The sequence below is a fragment of the Aspergillus affinis genome, assembly GCF_023601865.1.
Source record: "Aspergillus affinis strain CMG 70 chromosome Unknown NODE_20_length_373750_cov_87_641216, whole genome shotgun sequence".
Lineage (NCBI taxonomy): Eukaryota > Fungi > Ascomycota > Eurotiomycetes > Eurotiales > Aspergillaceae > Aspergillus > Aspergillus affinis.
The window spans coordinates 235,385-249,773 of record NW_026515801.1 but is presented as its reverse complement, the minus strand read 5'-3'; the positions used below and the strand labels follow the sequence as shown (position 1 = coordinate 249,773).

Sequence of the window (14,389 nt, the reverse complement as noted above, 5' to 3'; positions counted from 1 at the left end):
GATACATGTACCTTCATTTACATATCCAAGATAAATCAATACTAATTCTGTTCTTATACATCCTGAGCTTTATAATATGATGCAGTACAAACTAGAATTACAATGAGGTAGGTGAATGAATAAATAGATAGGATATTCATATATTGTCTAGCCCTTTAATCCCCATTCTAATGGTCTATCTTCCCAGGTTGCATAGGTAGATAACTACAGTCCATCGGCAAAAGGCTCAACATGGTGGTCAATTATTGTCTCAGACAAATAAGCTTCCACAATAACTAGCAGCAGTACCAGTACATACATACGTAGCTAGCAGGCAGGCTTGATCCAGAAATGCAAGACACCCCCATCCCTGCCACAGTAAGATAGACAAGAAACCCCATACGTCCTGTCCTATACAACCCCATAAAGTTAAAAGAAAAACGAATTGATAATAAACAACCCTAAATATTCATAACACATGATGGTGGGCTTTCTAACTCCCGCAGAAAACCCCATCTATAGTAAGCTAAGCTCACAAGAAACAACACAATATAAAATGGTTCTTCCGACGTCAAATAATAAACAAAAATATAACTAGTGGGGTATATTCTGAAAGATAAGAGAAGAAAACACAGATCCCGTGAGAGACGGGGGGAAATCATCAAAATATGCCACCAATAAAAGCCAAAAAAATCCCATATCGTATACAAGGATGCGTTTCGTTATCTTTGACGCCATGAAGGGTTCGCGAAATTCAATAGATAGAAAAAAAGATGCCAGGAAAACTTTTATCACGTCATTCAGAGCGTGGCAGTTTTATTTCGTTTCTCGTTCCATAAACCAGCCGCCGTTTTCCCAGTAGCCGAGCTGGTAGGTTGCGCTGTTTCGAGCGTCGTCGAGTTGAAGACCGTCCAACAGGAAGTTGAGTCGGGTGAAGTTGATGGGTTTCATGATCCAGCCGTCAAAGCCGGCGTCGATATATGATTGTGAATCTTTCTCTAGGAGAGAGGCGGAGACAGCGAAAATTGGGATTCGGCCGCCGTTCCGGTTCGAAATAGGAGATAAGTTATCTGCCGAAGACTCGTTTTCAAACTCGCGAATCATTTGAGTGGATTTCATGCCGTCGACAATGGGCATCTTTTAGAAGTCAACATTAGTAAAATGTCTCAAAAGGGTAGATGAATTGGACAATATACGTACCTGGATGTCCATCAAGACGACGTCATATGCTGCAGGATCGGCACGATACGCAGCAGCACAATCTTCGCCGTTCATAGTCAATTCCGTGGTATGGCCAATTTTAGTGAGTCGTTTCTGCAGGATCTTGCCGTTGATCGGATCATCCTCCGCAACAAGTACGCGGAGAGTTCTGGTGAGAGATGGCAGGTCTGGCGCAGGAGGCTCCGCGGGCTTTTCGTTTGGCTGAGTTTCTGGGGCTTGCTCGACTGGTGGTGGTCCATCTGGTTCCTCAGGCGCAATTTGAGAAGGGACCGGGGGCTCACCAGGTTCTTCGGTACCGGGCTGTGGATCCTGAGTATCGGGTTCTTGGGAGATTGGTGCTTCGTCGGTGGGCGGAACATCGTTATCTTGTTTTTGCGAAACATTTTCGGGTGTATCCTGTGCCTCAGGGCCTTTGCTTGGGATGATTTCGGTTATTTTTGGGTCTTCTGGTATCTTAGTGACCGATCCAGAATCACTTTTCGAGCTCTTCAGACTTATCCCGCTCCCCTGACCGGCGTCACTGCGTCTCTTGTCACTGGGAGGAGACCGTCCGTCCACGAGAATGAACTCCTCTTTCGACTGTAGCGGCGTCTTCGGCTCGATAGTGCAAATCGGTATGTGAGATTCCCGGCGACTGGACGGAGGCGCACCTTCCGGGATTGTGAACTGAAGCGAAATTTGGAAACGGCTGCCTTTGCCCTCTTCTGATCGAACACTAAGTTGGCCATGCATGTTACGAACAATTCGAGACACCAGCGCGAGCCCCAAGCCCAAAACCTGCTTATCCTGCTTATCCTGCTTATCCATGATTGCATCCAGAGACTCTGGTTCTTCTTCTCGATCGAAAACGTCATTATCGATCACTTCAGAAATTTGTTCCAATTCTTGGAAAAGCGTCTCGAGTGTGTCATGGGACATCCCAGAACCAGTGTCGTGGACCACTATTTGTACCACAGCAGTGCCCGGATCAGCGTGTCCGGGCGCACGAGATATCTCCACAGTGACATCCCCTGCAGATGTATGCTGAACTGCGTTAGAGATCAAATTCGTGATGGCCTGTCTGACACGCCTCTGATCCCCCGTTACAACCTTCGGAAGCCCCGGGTGTTGCAAAACGGTGAAATTAATGTCCTTTCGCCGGGTTTCTGACTGGAATTGGTCAGTTGCCTCTCTAAAAGTCAAGGGCAGGTCAAATGATTCATCCTTGATCAGATTCTGTCCCTTTTCGGCATTGGTTAGGTCAAGAAGATCATTGATAACATAGATGAGTGACTTGGAAGCTGAATAAGATTTGGTGAGGTTGTCACGTGTCTCGTTGTCAAGAGTGCCCTCCAAGGCGATTTCCAGGTAATTGATCACAGCATTCAACGGGGTTCGGACTTCATGGGCGGAGTTGGCCAATAGCAGCTTCGTCAATTGCGATTCTTGCAAAGCGGCCTCGTTCTGCCGCCACACTTTGATGAACTTGCCGTACACGAGGCACATAATTGCTGCTGTCTCCACTTCCGACTCAGTCCACTCCCGGGACTGATCCAAAACCGTTTCTTTCCAAGTCTGGAAACTGCCGCGTGGCTCCAAATGGTCCCCGGCGAACTTCTTCTCGTAGGGATTCCCGCCCCATTTGATTTCCGTTAGCTGCCCTCGGCGAAAGAAGACAATGAAGTCCATACCGTCCGTTGATAATGGCACATACAGCATGCCCGAAATCGTTTTGAATCCAGGTTGGAAATGCAGATCGGGGAAGTCCCTTTTCACATTGTGAGAAGCAAGGACGGAATTGAACTTGCGGACTTTAAGATATTCCAGCAGAGCCAAAACTTCCTGTGAACGCGTGGATCCACCCAGAGTTTTGATCTCTTCTCGGATAGACAGAGCGGCATAGTCTGCGTTGAATAACTTCAGCAAATCATCTGACGATGCGATTATATACCCCGAAGGATTCGCGTCCGTAGGAACGGTGTTGATGAGTTTGCGCGCCTGTAAGCGGGAGGCATAGGAAAGGCGCTCGATGTTTCGTGATAGAGTGTCGCCAATTAAGCGGCACATTTTTCGGAGCGGGAAGGAGACTCGCATGCCATACTCACTATGCGTATGTAACGAGATCAAGCCCCAAAGAGCGTGCGGCCCGTCAATGCTAATTGACATGGATGCGCGAACCCCCATGTTAGCTAGGTATTTGACATGAATGGGCGACATGGCACGCAAGTAGGAGTGTGTCATATCCAAAGGACGTTCCAGATCTTCCTTTGCCCGACAGACCAAACGAGCGGTGGCCTGGACACGGTCATAAAGCATGCGTACTTTGTTGATCCGGTAGAGGTCGCGAGCTTGCTTAGGGATATCCGTGGCGGGAAAGTGGAGTCCTTTGTATAGATCTCTGCTGGTGCTAGGGTCTACCAATTCGGCCACCACTATGCCATTCCAGTCGACGTCAAACTGATATATCATGACCCGATGAAATCCGGTCAGTTCTTTGACGATTCCGACGGTCGTGTTGAGGAGCGCATCCAAAGTCTCGGGACGACCGAGCTGGTCCTGAATCTGGCTTATAATGCCGAAGACTTCCATGGCCGCTGCTTCACCGCGACGACCGCGCGCTTTCCGAAGTACCCGAAGGGGTTGGCTAACGTTCATTGTGCTAGAAGCCAATTGCTCGGGCGTGAAATTAGCACCAAGGGTATCCGTTGGCGTTGTGGTCATCGACTGTTCTGCAGGGTTCGGGGGGTTAACTCTGTCGTCTTCTAGCTCGAACTCGCAGATAATCAAGTTTTCATTGGCGGGATTGACGTGAATGGCGCACCAGAGCCGGATCGGTCGGCCTACAGGTCCAAAAAGAGACAATATAAACACCTCCGGTCCGTCCGCGCAAGGGTCGTAGGTATCCTCCCTAACGAAGTCAATATGGTCCAGCAAAACATCGGCCTGGTCTTCCAGCATGATGTCGGTGAAACTCTCGAGTGCGAAGAGTCTCCTTGGCGAATAACCGAGTATATGCTTGGTGTTTTCACTGGCGACGCGAACTGCCAGAATGCCGTCGGATTCCTCACGCAGCGCGACCATGGCACCGAAACTCTGTATCGCACCGGGGGTATGAATCGGCTCATCTTCGCAGGCCATGAAGCCGCTGCGAGTTCTCCCTGTGATGATCGCATGACCTTGTTCCGTGAAGATGTGTTTGAATCGTTGGGTGATCAAGCTCTCGTGGTCATCCCTTGAGTCCATGTTCTGACTGGAAGACCTCCTACTGGCATCGTCGACGTCGTGGCTTGCCGGTAGTTGTTGTTCACCTCCCAAGGACGAAGCAGGGATTTCCGGGAAGTCGCTGGAAGGCACTGGGGTGTCATTGTCGGGAAGAGGGGCCTCGGTTGTCGGATTCCGCTGGGTTTGCAACTCGCCCCAGGTCTGGGCATCAATGATGGACAGCTGCCTGGCTCCTGTCGCAGGTCCCCTCGTAGGCGATGTCACGTCTCGCGGGTGTTGTCTGTTGGACGAGGTGTCGACGGAGATGATCGATCGGATGGGATAAACTCTCTCGGCGGCGCCGCCACCGGGTTCTAACGGCGACCCGCGGTTGGAAGTCGGTGTGCGGGAGGTTGCCGTGTCGAAGTCGGATAGCCGCTGCTGCCCTTCTCCGACCTCCCCATCTACACTTGGCCTCGAGGAGGCCTCGTCGGGGTTTGAAGTCATCCCAAACCCCCAGCGGTGTTGTCAAGTAGCGGGTGTAACCAGGATCCGTAAGGCAAGGGCGAGCAATAATTATCGGGGCATCGGTTTCTTTGCGTCGGGCGGGGGAGGCGATTGGGGCGATAGTACGGAGTCCGCGGGTTGTTTGTTCTGAGTCGTGTCGATTGTCGGCCGGAACGATGGGGTCTTAGAGGTAAACGAAGTCGTTTTTGGATACGCGGAGGAGATAGTTGACGGTCATCGCAAACGTAAATAGGGACTGTCTAGAACCTAAAAGAAAGAGCGAGAGGGAGAGAGGGGCACGGGGAAGAAGGGCAAGTTGACAGGCGCGTTATGTAATGAGGTAATACTCCAGCTCGTCTGGTGTATGGTGTGTGTAAAAAAAATGCAGGGACTCGGGACTCAGCACAGGCTATTACCAAATAGATGGTAACCCCGGTAAGCTAGCAGGTTCTGTCTAGTTGGGGCGGGGAAGGCGCGAAACGATCCAACGACACAGTTGAGAATAATCGTAGTCCTACCGGGGAGGAAATCGAGGGAGGCGTTCAGCCCACCCAGCACATTGGCCGCCACCGGTAGAGACTCCCGCCAATTGCAACAAAATCAAGGCTCCCGCCGAACGAGAACGACGCGATGACTTTTCGGGATGCGCAGAGAAGGTTACGGGGTCTGCTGGAGACTTTGGTTGGCCACTCGCTGCATGTCCGTTGACGGCCATGCACGCCCGCCTGGATTCGGGTGCCAAAAGTTGGCACTGCCCAATCGGCCTCTGTCTCGGCTCACCCACTGGGTCTCTGGGTGGAGGCCTCGACCCACGAGAGATCCTCCCTTTTGTATTACCTTACGTCGAGAGACGGAGAGGAAGTGTATGAATGTTTCCTTATCCATCGGTCTTCAACCCATCACTAGCCGTCATCGATTCCCTCGCTCCAATCAATGGATGATGAAATCCAGCATGTGATGGTCCCCCTCGAATTAAGCATCTTACATCTCAGACATCGTACGAACCTGCTTGCTCTGCACCGGAACGTATAATCCAATCTCGCATATCTGCCGATCCCCATTTTGATATCCCAATGGTCATATCTGTCATCTCATATCATAGGTAACTGATTCTATATCCTTCTATGTACCACTTCGACGTCATTTATTGATTTCGGAAGGAATATGCATCTTGTTGTACAAAGATATTATTCTATGTCTATGTAGGTTACCTGAACTAGTTTTTATTTTTTATTTTATTTTTTATTTTTTGGGTGGGGGGGGGGGGGCGGGGTTTAAAAAAAATAAAAAATAAAAAATAAAGAGACTCCGTATGTCCCAATTTCGCAAATTCAATAATCCTACATTTCGAAATCATAAGACTTCGCTTCGCACAAATCCCTATCGCAGTGTAGCATGATTCAATCCCCGAAAAAAGGGGTACGCCCTCAAACGCCACCAATGTAAGAGGAAGCCACGCTCCTGAAAATCAAGAATAACAATGAAAACCAAAGAACCATCCATTCCATCATAACCAAGACATGCAATGCAGTCATGCACCGTCACTGTGACTGTAAGCGATGCCGACAATCGTAATAATACTTACTACCTAATGTCCCACCCGGTACGAGGTACTAACCACTAGCGCTGGCCGTGATCTCGATATTCGGGATCGGGCGACGGATACTCCATTCGAATTTGAATCAAATTGATCCTTGCGATGACCCACACGCGTCTCCAATTACGAGTAATAACTGGATAATTATAGGTGGCTGTGGCTGTGGCATATTAATGCCAATACCTACTGTGTATGGTTGTATGAGCTGTTCTGGCCTGCAGATGTGTGAACTGCCAATTGTTGAATGTCAATGGATTCGGATATCTAGTAGAAGGGTCTAGAAGACCGTTTTCTAAAAAAAATAAAAAATAGTAAGACTAAGCAGCCAACTGACTAGCCAGTAACGGTTGTAACCAGGTCTCTGCCAAGGAGTGGCCCTGGATTCTGGACTAACTAACCTGCTATAGATTATAGACTCGGATATTGATTCCACTGTGATCTCGGCCTTCCAGACAGCACCTGTCGCTGTCAAGGGGACTTCTCATGCCTATAGTCTCTTCTTTAATTTTATTGTCTTAGTATGATTATCCTTATATAGATGCATACTTCTTAAGACGAAATCTGGCTAATATGTACTCGTGTCTTAACGAAAGCAGGACAAATAGATAGTGGTTTGAATAGTGCTTAAATTAATAAAGTTCTATGGTATTGACATCGACGTTATGATACAAATGATAATTAACCGGATCTAGTATATAACATGGATCATATGCATGTTCGTGTGATGTGCATGGCGTTGTAAAATCGGAATTGTAGCGGAGACTCCGTGTGAAATGGAGTCGTATATCAAGAGGTATAGATGATTGTACAATCTATCCTATGGGATTATATAGACCGCAGGCGGAAGGCGGTCTGTCGGAAGGTATACAAACCTTCCAAGGGTGGGGGTCACCCGTCCGACGGGATTCTGGAGCGTTGCGGCCTTCTGTGTCCGGTTTGGTTTCTATCGGCCTTCGCAGTAGCGGTGAATGGGGCACAATCCGGCATTGGCCATTTCCAAGCAATCTCCTTTGAGATCTATGGCTGGCGCTAGGATGTTTTCATCCAAAGCCACAGTCGCACCGCACCCCGCACACCGTAGGGTGGAGTAAATCTTGAAAGTCTATAAAACATCTTCTTTTGGGTTCCCTGATGCTGGTAAAGCCAATTGATAGTTTCATGAAGTTGCTAGAAGATTTCAGATAAATGTTGGGAATTCATCTGTACGAGGAAAGATGGTTTCCAAGGCATGCGATCACATGACTGTTTCCGTTGTGATGAATGCCCACCACGGACGGAGATCAAGTAATCGGTAGATTCATTCCTTGATCTGCCAGACTACATGTTCGTAGGACCTGACAGGTTCTGATTGATATCGCAGACCAATTTTGAGGAATCAGGGTGGTCGAGTGTTGGGTCTTGCGTCTGTAGAGGTAAGGCTATCCATAGAGATTGCAGCCCATGGATAGACGGGGCGACTTCTTTCGGTGACCGGAGTAGCATGGGTGATATCCCCGGTAATTTGATCGGGGTCCACGAAGTTCGGGAATTCTTCATGTTCCGTAGAACTGGACTCTGTGGGATGCGTGTGCACCAGCGAAACAAGTTTCCTGAGGACACCGAATTCCAGCTTCAACTTGATACTGTATACCGCCGCCTTAAGCGTGGTCTGTAACGTGTAGAAGCCAGTATATTCTAGGGACAAAAGAGCCACATCCAAGAGGATAATGATTACGTTAATAGTAATCAGCTCGTACATGGTCTTGTGCCGTTGAGGGTCCTTTTCCGGTCGAAGCCGGAGCAATTTCACCGTCTCGCAAATATAGATTCCAGATATCAAGATTTCCTGCGCACAAAACCAGGCCAGCTGCATGCGCTCCATGACATTGTATCCTCGGATGATCGGGTCTGTGCCAATATATACGGTGGAATATGTGAGGACGGTCGTGGGAATGAGCAAGATGACGGCGTCGACGATGATAAGGTAGAGGATACGGCGTAAGAGTTTTTGGTTTTGGACAACTAGGTGAAGTCGCGAGTAGAGAACGATTGACTGGCCGGGGACCATTGCGTAGAAGCCAATTGTGGAAAGAGTGACTGCTAACCATATGGGCCCTATGGAAAAGAATTCGAGAAGATAGCCAATGGCGTGCGGAATGACTCCAAGGATATCGGAGATCAGCATGGTCCAGAAATAGAGACCAGTGTAGCGGTTGAAGGTGAGAAAAATGAGAATGACCAGCTCAATAGCATTGTACAAAGCAATCGAGCTGAAGACAACGATCAAGATCTTGATCACAGAGCTACCGCCCTGGTACCCTCCGATGAGTCCATCTGGAGGGGTTGAAAGAGCATCGGTCATGGCCGAACAATGTATGTACCAATCCTACCCAATATTGTTTCGAATGTAATATGGTGTAAAAAGGCCAAATTGTCTTTGGGTTGGGATGAATGCGACGTAAACGGTGAACTGACGAAACCTCGAACAAGAATTGGGAAATCAGCGAACGCCATGGTCTTTCAAACCGGGATACCGCGGAAGCCAGCCATATGATAGATCATGGTTCTTTATAGTGGATATTGTAAATCTCAAGGCGTAAGGACTCGATTTTCGATTGGTTTCATCGATGCGACGCTTTGCGCTCTCGATTCCAAGACACCTTGGCTAGTCCGGTATCCTCCCCAGGTGGCACGTTTCCTCGGGAGACGACGGTTCAGTAAGATAGCTGCAATGATCACGGTCTGGGATGTCCTCGTTTGAAATATCACACGATACTTCTTGTTGTGGGAGTGGGCGAGGGCCGTTGGGGAAAATTTCTGGCAGGGGTCCCTTGAGACTAAAGCATTGTACTGCGAGAGTGGAAGAGTTCGTTGGGGTTATATGAGGTATATGTGGACAAAAGAGCGAGTATCAGAAGCTTCGACGCCATTCATACATCATCCGTGGAACAATTTGTCAAAGGAAATCACGAATGGAGTGGAAAGCCGCGGGGGCAGGAGGGAAAAGAATTCAAGGACGCTAAAGGGCGGACAAGGAACGCAGGATGAGAGGATTAAGAAGAGTCCGGGGGGCAATTCTGGGGTGATGGCGCTAAGCCCGTTTGGGCGCTAGCTGGGCAAAAACTGCTGCCAAGTCGTCTCACATGACTGCCCTCCTCTCGTCCGAAACGAATGGAGGTTATTCCTACTCCTGAGTCCTGACCCCTTACGCTGTACGGAATACGCTGTCGGAAGTTGAACCGATGTTGAGCCTATTCATAGCGTGGAAATGGAGGGTTTCAAGGGGCGACAAATGGTTTCTAATCTCTCACATGGGTGAGGCATTGAATGCCAGGCATGATCATCCACTAGACTCCCTCGAGACGGTTGACAGAATGCGCGTCCTCCCATCTCCACTAAGGACAATCGGCAATTAGTATCACTGTCTACAAAATTGGCCGAATCCATCGCTTCCGATAACTGGGTCGAAATGCATGTCAGATGTCAATTTCAAACAAATCTTTACTGAAGGTTCGTGGCTCCTAGGTTCCGCCCACACCGCGGCCTAATCTCCTAGCACCTCCTTGACTTGACCTAGAAATTGGAATTCAGTTGTCGACCAGATTCACAAGAACGCCTCATTCTAGGTTCCTTGGCTGGACGACGATGTCCTGTCCGCTGGACTCTCGGACTTTGGGACCATCGGCAAATCGACGAACGATACGGGTAAATATATTTTTAAAGTTGATCAGGCCCACACACATCATACCATGCAAGGGTCCAGACTCCAGACCGTAGGAATCCCCAAGGCCTTCGAATGTACCTGGATGGAAGGATAGGGGGCCTACTCCGTATTGCGGTCCGAACAATCAGACAACAGAGGAAATCGAAGAACCAGAAGAGTGTCGCTCAAGACCTCTCCAACAATTTAAGAAACCTTCCAATCGCCCTCCAGCCCTCCACTGCGCCATGGAGTCTAGCTTTTGCTCCACATTCCTTTTCGGGGCATCAACTCCTGCGCACCTCAAAATTGCTCTCGAGGGCGATTTCATCTCTTGTATGAATATCTAATGGTCAATGCGACACCATACATTTATCTCCGGAGCTATAGAGAGACATTGCGCACTGTTCAGATGCTGCGACATGGGCAAGTAGCCAAGTGCTCTCTGTGAACAAAACAGAGAATTGGAGACTCCAGGAGACTTTTTTTCTCCCCTTTTTGTGGGGCAGACACTCTAGTCTCCTCCTGGGATCCGAGACGAGAAAAGATGTGCCGAATATGTGGGTCCAACACTGCATTTTGCATGGTCTGGAGTACGTACTCCGTACGCCATCTCTATTCCAACACGTAGGCATGAGGGTAGCCAAATTCGATTTGCCTTCTTGCGATCATGCAATTGAAATCCTTGAGGATCGGCTGACTTCAAGAACTTTCGTCTGTCGCCAAAAGGACTCTGCCGATGATTCTTTGGCTCCCGTTGTAGGGTATGGATTTTTTACGGAGTCCCGCCGAAAGTTTGGGTTGGAACGACCATGGTACGCTCACTCTCCAAGACTAGGGACTGTAGTCGGGGCAAGGCGATTTTCTATGGTCTCTGGTATTCGCCGCGCAAGGACAAGTTCAAGGAGTATTCTGGAACTTTTTCGCTATTTACTCGGTAGGGGTTGCTGAGCATAGACCTGAGCATTGGGCTATTGAGCAGCAGCCAGCAATACAAGCATGATCATTGGGCCAGAGAGCTAGAGTGCGCTGTGGATTGGCGATTTCAGATTTGCGGAGTATGTCTCAGATCCTGCGACCCAGTGGCTGCTTCTAACAGGCTGTTTCATTCTATCCAGATTTCACAGTAGTTTGGAGGTCCAAAAACATATACTATGATGGCTTCTTTTCCCTGGGATCAAATAACAAGACAGTCTGCCGAGTGTTCCTGTTCGTCAAATGTTTGCTAACTGAGAATGGAAAATAGGTCCAGATTAGTCTCTCGGGTGAGTATAATGGTTCTGCTAGAGGGAAAAGCTCAATGAACCACTGTGAAAAGCCGGAGTTTACTCCGTGAGCAGTTCAAAAACCGAATCAGTTTGACCTGAATCAGGGGGCATTAATCCATTGTTAGGGGCTCAGGGAGAACAAAAGCGATCGCTTTGGGGTTGGCCAGCCGCAAGCCCGAGTGGAGCCGCCAATTGACGGAAAATCTCCCTGGACCTCGGGTGTGCACAATGCAGCCGGGCAGATAAGGTTTGCTTTATTGCCGGCCCTTGTACGAAGTAAGCACTAAGGAGTAGTTAAACACCACGCTTCTCGACGGTATATGCACAATGTTGAATTATTAATAGAGCGAGATCTGATCTATCCCACGCCACAGTCTGTAAATGTCCTTCAAATTATTGTTCACCGACTCTCCGCTCACCGAAAGCACGGGCTACTTCCATAGTATGGAGTAGTACCATAGTAGTTTGACTATCTGTGGAATCACCGCCGATCAGGCTTTAGCCAAACTCCACTACCTAAATGAGCCGCGCTTTGGTTTTCGCTTTCTCCGTCTCCGACCACTTGTCCCCTGCCTGCGTTTCTGTCAAGTTTCTCATCTTATCATCATCCTTGCTGCAGATTTCGACAGATACATGACTTCGATTTCGTGGATATAAATATAATATACTATACCCACTCGTACACGCACATCATGAGCTCTGCTAGCCCCTCTTGGGACTTTATTATCGTTGGTGGTCAGTAACTTCGTATTGCGAACAACATCCCTTATCTCAAGTCAGCTCGTTTCAAAATTCATCCGTTAACATACTAATTTCAGGTGGTCCGGCGGGATGCGCTCTTGCTGCAAGACTCGCGCGGTCTTCTATGCGGCCCAAGGTCCTCCTCTTGGAGGCGGGACGGCGCAACAATGACCAAGATCTGACGGTCGATGGCCAAAGATGGACGACCTTTATGAACGGTGACCTGAACTGGGGTTACAAAACCACCCCTCAAGAGCAGTGTTACGGACGTCAGATCGACTACTCCCGTGGAAAAGTCCTGGGTGGTAGCAGTGCCATTAACTTTGGTGTGTATACCGTAGGGGCCCGTGAGGACTATAACCAGTGGGCATCTGCGGTCGGCGATGACTTCTTCAAATGGGAGCGTATGCAGCCGCGATTCAAGAGCCTGGAATCCTTCAGCGGCGCTATCGCTGATGCTAAGAACGCTAAATACGCGACCCCCAATGCATTTGACCATGGATCTCGCGGTGGCTTGAAGGTCGGATATGCCGCTGAGTGGGAAGATGACTTGCCTCTTGTGATGGATGCATTCGAGCAGGCGGGACTTCCTCGGAACCCGGATCAGAACTCTGGTGATCCTCTTGGAATGGCTCTCGTTATCAACTCTTCTCACAATGGCCAGAGAGTCACTGCAAGTGACCTCTTGCTCGGCGCTCCTGACAATCTCACTGTCATTACTGAGGCGCCGATTCAGCGAGTTGTTCTCGATGGCAAGAAGGCCATCGGTGTGGAGTCTAGGGGAAAGAAATGTAAGTCTTGTCTCTGCAGAGTAGACCGGCATCAAGTCTAACGCATAGGTCTAGATCTCGCATCCAAGGAGGTTGTCTTGACCACCGGTTCTCTGGATACCCCCAAGATTCTGATGCATTCCGGTATTGGGCCTGCACAAGAACTCCAGAAGTTCCAGATCCCAGTGATCCACGATGTGCCCGCCTTAGGCAAAGGTCTTCGCGATCACTTCTTTGCGCCCTTGTGCTTCCAGCGCAAACCGGAAACAAATGATCGCAACGCCTTCTTCGGCAACAAGGCCGCCATGGACGCCGCCATGGAGCAGTGGAGAAAAGACGGCACGGGGCCCTGGGCTAAGCATTCCTGCCAGATCGCAGCTGGATGGTTTAAGTCGGACCGCGTCACATCTTCGGCCGAGTTCAAGGCCCTCCCTCCAGCAGTCCAAGATTTCATGAAGCGTGACACAGTGCCCCAGTATGAATTTTTGTCGCATTTCCCTCTCCACCTCCTCGACCCCGACTTCACGAAAGACTACAGCTACGTCTGCATGCTGGTGTTCTTGATGAACGAGCAATCTAGCGGCGAAGTCACTCTACAGTCATCCGACCCCGACGTGCCTCTTCTCTTCGACCCGAAGGTTCTCTCCCATCCCTTTGACCGGCGCGCATGTATCGAAATCTACCGCCAGGCGATGGAGGTGTGCAACCACAACGCGTTCAAGAAGGACAATGTTTCCACATTGATTGCGCCCACCTCGGACTCAGACGAGGACATCTTGGAACACTGGAGAAACACTATGGGCTCTAGCTGGCATATGACCGGCACAGCCAAGATGGGCAAGCCCGGCGACGCTGATGCGGTGGTGGACCCTAAGTTCCGGGTCATTGGCATCGAGAACCTGCGCATCGGCGACATGAGTGTGGTGCCGGTCTTGACGAACAACCACACCCAGGCAACCGCTTATGTGACTGGTGTGACGTGCGCAGATGCCTTGATTGCCGACTATGACCTGGATATCCAGGCCCGGCTGTGAGCGGTGTTTTCTTGTCCTTGAATGTTTGGAACACTTTTTAGCAAAGTAATTATCAGTTTGTCAATAGCATAATATGCAAGTAAATAATATGAATACAGTATCCGTAATTCGAGAATCAATTGCCTCATGCGAATTAGCTGTCGACAGAGGAAGCAAATCACATTTATGCCTTTAAAGCAAGGCATCAACAATATGACTAAGCGAACACGAGAAAGCGAATTTGCGAACACGAAGCGGTTGCATCTAACTTTTGCCTCAATCCCAACGATCATGTACAGGTCACCATGTTCGCAGGAAACCTGGCCCCAATGACTAATCCGTCTATTCGTGTGCGCCCAAAGCAAAGAGCTAGCCATACCAAGTCCCGAAATGGTTGCTACACATGTAAGCAACGACGAGTCAAGGTGAGACAT

General features: G+C 49.3%; 3 protein-coding genes across 3 annotated transcripts; 1 reads left to right on the top strand and 2 right to left on the bottom strand.

Annotated features, from left to right (window-relative positions):
- Positions 1-795: 795 nt before the first annotated feature.
- fphA (putative sensor histidine kinase/response regulator) lies at positions 796-4,887 on the bottom strand (the record flags this gene model as incomplete). Its single annotated transcript, XM_053097930.1, has 2 exons — positions 796-1,116; positions 1,180-4,887. The coding sequence occupies 2 exons, from the start codon at positions 4,885-4,887 to the stop codon at positions 796-798; spliced, it is 4,029 nt and encodes a 1,342-aa protein (XP_052958199.1).
- Positions 4,888-7,859: 2,972 nt separating this feature from the next.
- KD926_004401 (uncharacterized protein) lies at positions 7,860-8,825 on the bottom strand (the record flags this gene model as incomplete). Its single annotated transcript, XM_053097928.1, has 1 exon — positions 7,860-8,825. The coding sequence occupies one exon, from the start codon at positions 8,823-8,825 to the stop codon at positions 7,860-7,862; it is 966 nt and encodes a 321-aa protein (XP_052958198.1).
- A 3,298-nt stretch (positions 8,826-12,123) lies between these two features.
- Positions 12,124-13,976, top strand: KD926_004400 (GMC family oxidoreductase; the record flags this gene model as incomplete). Its single annotated transcript, XM_053097927.1, has 3 exons — positions 12,124-12,166; positions 12,250-12,963; positions 13,018-13,976. The coding sequence occupies 3 exons, from the start codon at positions 12,124-12,126 to the stop codon at positions 13,974-13,976; spliced, it is 1,716 nt and encodes a 571-aa protein (XP_052958197.1).
- Between the last annotated feature and the right edge of the window lie 413 nt (positions 13,977-14,389).